This window comes from Lipotes vexillifer, unplaced genomic scaffold (assembly GCF_000442215.2).
Source record: "Lipotes vexillifer unplaced genomic scaffold, Lipotes_vexillifer_v1.1 scaffold570, whole genome shotgun sequence".
NCBI lineage: Eukaryota > Metazoa > Chordata > Mammalia > Artiodactyla > Lipotidae > Lipotes > Lipotes vexillifer.
In genome coordinates, this window is record NW_006777801.1 from 4,167,818 (window position 1) to 4,172,979 (window position 5,162).

General features: G+C 49.2%; 1 protein-coding gene across 2 annotated transcripts in view; it reads left to right on the top strand.

Annotated features, from left to right (window-relative positions):
• KCNH1 (potassium voltage-gated channel subfamily H member 1) overlaps positions 1-5,162 on the top strand; it is a 421,221-nt gene that overhangs the window by 299,430 nt on the left and 116,629 nt on the right. For both annotated transcript variants that reach the window (XM_007451327.1, XM_007451328.1), the window contains exon 9: positions 3,464-3,716. In XM_007451327.1, the coding sequence (XP_007451389.1) occupies positions 3,464-3,716 (253 nt within the window). The remainder of the gene's footprint in view (positions 1-3,463; positions 3,717-5,162) is intronic.

Here is a 5,162-nt window from a genome sequence, read left to right on the forward strand (position 1 = left end):
ACACAGGGGGGAAAGCCACAAACTAGCAAGCTGCTTAGCAATTCCCTGGTTTCCCTCCCCTCCAATCCAGGTCAGAATGGTCGATGATGACCAGGCGATGTGTGTGCGATGGAAGGGTGGGAGTGCTGGGCAACTCCGGTGTTACCAGTAATTATCTGATGACCTTGAGCACATCATTGGTCCCTCTGAGCCTCAGTTTCCTTGTCTGTGACACATGGAAACTAGATGACTTTTAAGAATAAGGCTGACGTCTAAGGCCCTTTTGGCTCTGACCTCCTGGACTTCAAAGCCTCCCTCAGGCTGACCTGCTGCTCTGCTGTGATAACAGTGTCAGACATGGCAGCTCCCATGCGTTGAGCCCTGTCCCGCGCCAGGCATCGTGCCAGGACTTTCACACAGCAGCTCATGGAATCCTCTGAAGAATTCTATACTCAAGTGAGAAGCAGAAGACTTGGGGAAAGAAGCATAGCTTCAAGTCCACACGACTAGTACATGTGGAAGGCAGGACTTGAATCCAGATCTGCTTGATCCTAAAGCCTGTTCTCGCATCCATGCTTCATCCTAACCCCCACCCCCCCTGTCCCCCAGGGAGACTCCATGAACTTCTGTGGTGACATCTCCTTGGGGCCTTCGAAGCCTCAGAGATCAGCAAGAGTGGTCTCTCCTCAAACCAAGTAGAAGGGCAGGTGGCCCGGGAAGGCTGAAGGGTCTTGAGCTGACACCTGCCCTCAGAGAGGGGCGTTCAGGAGCCCCTGCCAGTGTGAAGCCAACAGAAGAATGATGGAGATGCTGATGGCCGTGAGAGTCTAATTTCTCCACTCCAAGTGCCCTCTCCTCTCCACATGTGCTTTCCCGTGGCTCTGGAACAGTGCCCATGAATAAAGCATTATCTCCACACTCTGCCAGCAAAGCCCAGCCCAAGGGAAAGGAAATATTTAAAGGTGAAATCACCTAGAGAACAAATCTTTGTTTCAAACCACTGGGCACAGTTTTGACATGGCAAGCAAGTGTTCCCCACTCCCTGGTGTTCTGCTTGGAGAGAAGACAGTCCAACTTAAACCTGCATTTCTACAGGAGTCTTGTTTTACTGAACCTGAAGGAGAAGTACTTAGTGAGCGCTCTGCCTAAGCATTGGCTGTCTGAGTTTTCCTCTGCCTCAGTCAGTCCTCCATCCCCACTCCCAGAGAGCATGCTCACTTCCTTGGCATCCTACAGCCCCAGAGCAAGAGCGCAGAGGCACATAGAGGACGGGGACCTGCATTTATTGAGTCCCTTACTGGGGCCAGGTGCTGTCCTGAGGATGTGTACTGGTAGATATACTTTCATTGAATCCTCATAAGGTAACATTAGCAGCATGCTTTTTTACAGACGAAACTGAAGTGTAGAGCAGTTAAGTCACTTGGAGAGGAAGGAACTGGGATTTCAACTGTTTGACCTCCTCTTTCCAGTGCAGAGCATGGGGGCATGCAGAGGGTTGGGATTGGAGCAGAGCTGTCCCGGGCAAGGTGAGATTTGAGCTGGGTTTTGAAGGAGGCTGAGGGACTTCCAAATTCGGAGGTGAGGGCTTCCCTGGTGGCGCAGTGGTTGAGAGTCCGCCTGCCGATGCAGGGGACACGGGTTCGTGCCCCGGTCCGGGAAGATCCCACATGCCGCGGAGCGGCTGGGCCCGTGAGCCATGGCCGCTGAGCCTGCGCGTCTGGAGCCTGTGCTCCGCAACGGGAGAGGCCACGACAGTGAGAGGCCCGCGTACCGCCAAAAAAAAAAAAAAAAAAAAAAATTCGGAAGTGAGCACCAGATGCAGAGGCAAATGGCCTGTGCTGAGGCGGAGAAGCAGGGGTGGGGAGGTAACCAGCACCCCAAGGAAATGTCTTCACTTAACACGTTTGATTTAATGCCCCCAGCTTTGTTCACAGCCTAGGACAGGAGAAAGGATTATTTTAGAAACACTCCGGACTTCTCTGGAAAAGTACACTTGAAGGTGTCCTCTTGTGTTACTTCGTGCTCGCTACGTAAGGAGCTATGAATGATTTCTTGCAAAAATTTAGTCCGGAGAAATATTTATCTCCATAGGAAAGGCTGAGAAATTTTTATTTCTTTGGAATATGAGACCCACATGGCCTCTTACAGTTCCCATTTTGCCTAGAGTTCCTAGACGCTGAGAGTCAAATTACAAGCCGTTTTGTTTTGGGCAGCTTTATCATATAGGAAGCGATTTGTATCTAAACTGGGCTCTGGAGTCAGACTACCTAGTTGGAGAGCCCAGCTCTGCAGTTTCCTGGCTGTGCAACTTTGAGCAAGTTATTGATCTTTCCTGTACTTCAGTTTCCTCATCTGTAAAATGGTACCATAATAGCACTTACATCATAGGGTTTATGTGAGGATTTCAATTAGCTTGAAAACGTAAAATCACAACTCTCCTGACCTTCCCTCTGCTTTCTTTCTTCATTGTTCTCCTTAGCACTTACTGCTAAATGTTACTTATTTTGCTTTTTATTTGCAAAATAGCTCTAACCTCTAAATTTTACTTTTTATTTGTCCCCTCCCACTAGATAGTAAGTCACACAAAGTCAGGGGGTTTTGTTCGCACTATATCCTCAGAGCTTAGAATGATTCCCGGCATACAATAAGGTATTCCATAGATGTGTGTGAAATGAATGAATGACTCCAAAGTGCCTAGCAATGCCTGGCACATAGGAAGTCCTCAGTAAATATTACTTAATATCTTTCTTCAAATCACATCCACCTTCAGTCTATCAGCAGACCATGTCAGCTGTATCTTCAGAATGCATTCGGAATTTGATTACTTCTCACTGGCTTCCCTGCCAGCATCCCAGTCCAAGTCCCCTCACTGCTCACCTGGACACCTGCAGGAGTGAGCTAACTTGATTCCTGGCTCCACTCCTGCCAGCCTACAGTTAGCCCTCTAACTCCATTCTGGGGCTGCAATGATCGTCTTAAAATATAGAGGATGCCCTGTCACTCCCCTGTTTCAGTCCTCCAGTGTGTCCCCATTACACTCAGTATCATAATCAAGATCTTTTCATAGTTTAAAAGTCTCCACATGCTCTCGTGCTTGACGTTCTCCTGAAATCTCATCTCCCATGCCCACCTTTCCCGTCCTTCATACTGGCTATTGCTCAGGTCTCCTCACAGCCTTGGCTGTTCTGCTGGAATGTTCTTCTTTCATAGGGCTCCCTCTGACACGTTATGTAGATGTCAGCTTGTCACCTCAGAGAGGGCTTCCCGGATTCCCTGTCTAAAGGGTCCCAACATACTCCCAGCCCCCGACTCAGGCCCCTGTCCTGAGCATTTAGCAGAGATTTTGGGGTCACTGCGGCTGTCTTGTCCATTGGTGCCTTGAAAAGTACGGTCTAGTCTAGTGGGTGTTGCTTCCGTCCTGTGAAGCAGTGAGCTGGAGGCCACACCGAGGATCCTGACACTTTTTCTCCCCATGCTTGGCCAGGTCCTGCAGATCTGCCCCAAGGACATGAGAGCTGACATCTGCGTGCACCTGAACCGCAAGGTGTTCAAGGAGCACCCAGCCTTCCGGCTGGCCAGCGACGGCTGCCTGCGGGCACTGGCCATGGAGTTCCAGACTGTGCACTGTGCCCCAGGGGACCTCATCTACCACGCAGGAGAGAGTGTCGACAGCCTCTGCTTTGTGGTCTCCGGCTCCCTGGAGGTGATCCAGGATGACGAGGTGGTAGCCATTCTAGGTAGGTGTTGCCTTTGCTGGATGGAAACCTGCTGGTACCTGGGGTTGGTTTAGCTACTGCCTTCAACCAGAAATGGCTCCACAGGGCAGGACCAATGGTTGGCATCCATACATCTATCCAGCAAATATCTGAGTGCCTGTCTTGTGCCAGGCAGTGTTTGAAGCACTTGGGATGTTTCAATGAAAGAAATGGATTTTGTCCTACAGGGGCTCTACTGGGGAGAGGTGAACAAATTGGCAGACATTTGTATACAGTGGAAGGGACATCTAACCCGGGATTCAGGTATTGGGGATGGCTTCCTGGAAGAAATGACATCGAAGTTGAAACCTAAAAACTGAATATGAGTTAACATGGTGAAGGGAAGGGACAAAGGAGTATTCTATGCAGAGGGGAAAGCATGTGTGAAATCACCGCAGAGAGAGAGAGAGAGAGAAGTCATGATTCATTTGTACCAGTGTGTGTACTCAGTGTGGCTGGAACACGCAGAGTAAGGAGGGGTGTGGTGAGAGATGAGTCTGGGAAGGGAGCTCTGAGCACTAGGCAGATCATGGCAGGCTCTGGAAGCCATGTTAAGGGACTTGGATTTTATTTTGGAGAGCCGATGAAGGGTTTAAAGCAAGGGAGAGGCACGATCAGATTTGTACTTTAGAAAGATAATTGTAGTTGCAGAGTTAATTGAAGGGGGAAGGCCCGGGTAGGGAGATGAGCCTGGAGACCTGTTATCTAGGGGTAAGTTGGTGGAGCCCCGAACTAATATTTGTGGTGGGCAGAGGGAGAGAAGCAAATGGAGTTGACATATTTAAGAAGTAGAATCAACAGCACCTGATGATGGTTTGGCTGTGGGAGGAGAGGGAAGTCCATGAGGACTGCAAGATCTCTCACTTGCAAGCTTGGGAGGCGGCGTGCCAGGCTCTGTAATAGGGAGTGTGGAGGGAGGAGGAATGACATGGGGGAACGTGGGTATTTGGTATTTGAGCATCAGTGGCCTTTGAGAGATTCATCTGGTTGCCTGAGGCAGCTGCAGAACAGCTCTTTAGTGGGGGCATGTTTACGTCTCTGAGGGGACAAGCCCTCATAATAATACCCATCATTTATGGTCATCTGTTCTGTATCGGGCATTTCACATACAGATCCTCAGTTCATCTTTACAGTAACCCTATGAAGTTGTTTTATTATCCCCATTTTGTAGATGAGACACTGACAGCTCAGAGAGGTTGAGGAACTTTCCCAAGTCTTCATAGCTGATGAGGTCCATGGAGCCAGCATCCTGGGGTCCCTCTGACTCCAGAACCTCTGCTCTGATCTACTTAGCATTCCTTCATTCCCAGTGTTAGTATGTAGTTTGCTGGCCCATTCAGTTGCCAGACACTGCTAGACATTGTGGACTTCTTTTTTTTTTTTTTTTTTTTTTTTTTTTTTTTTGGGGTGTTTCTTTAGGAAACTGGG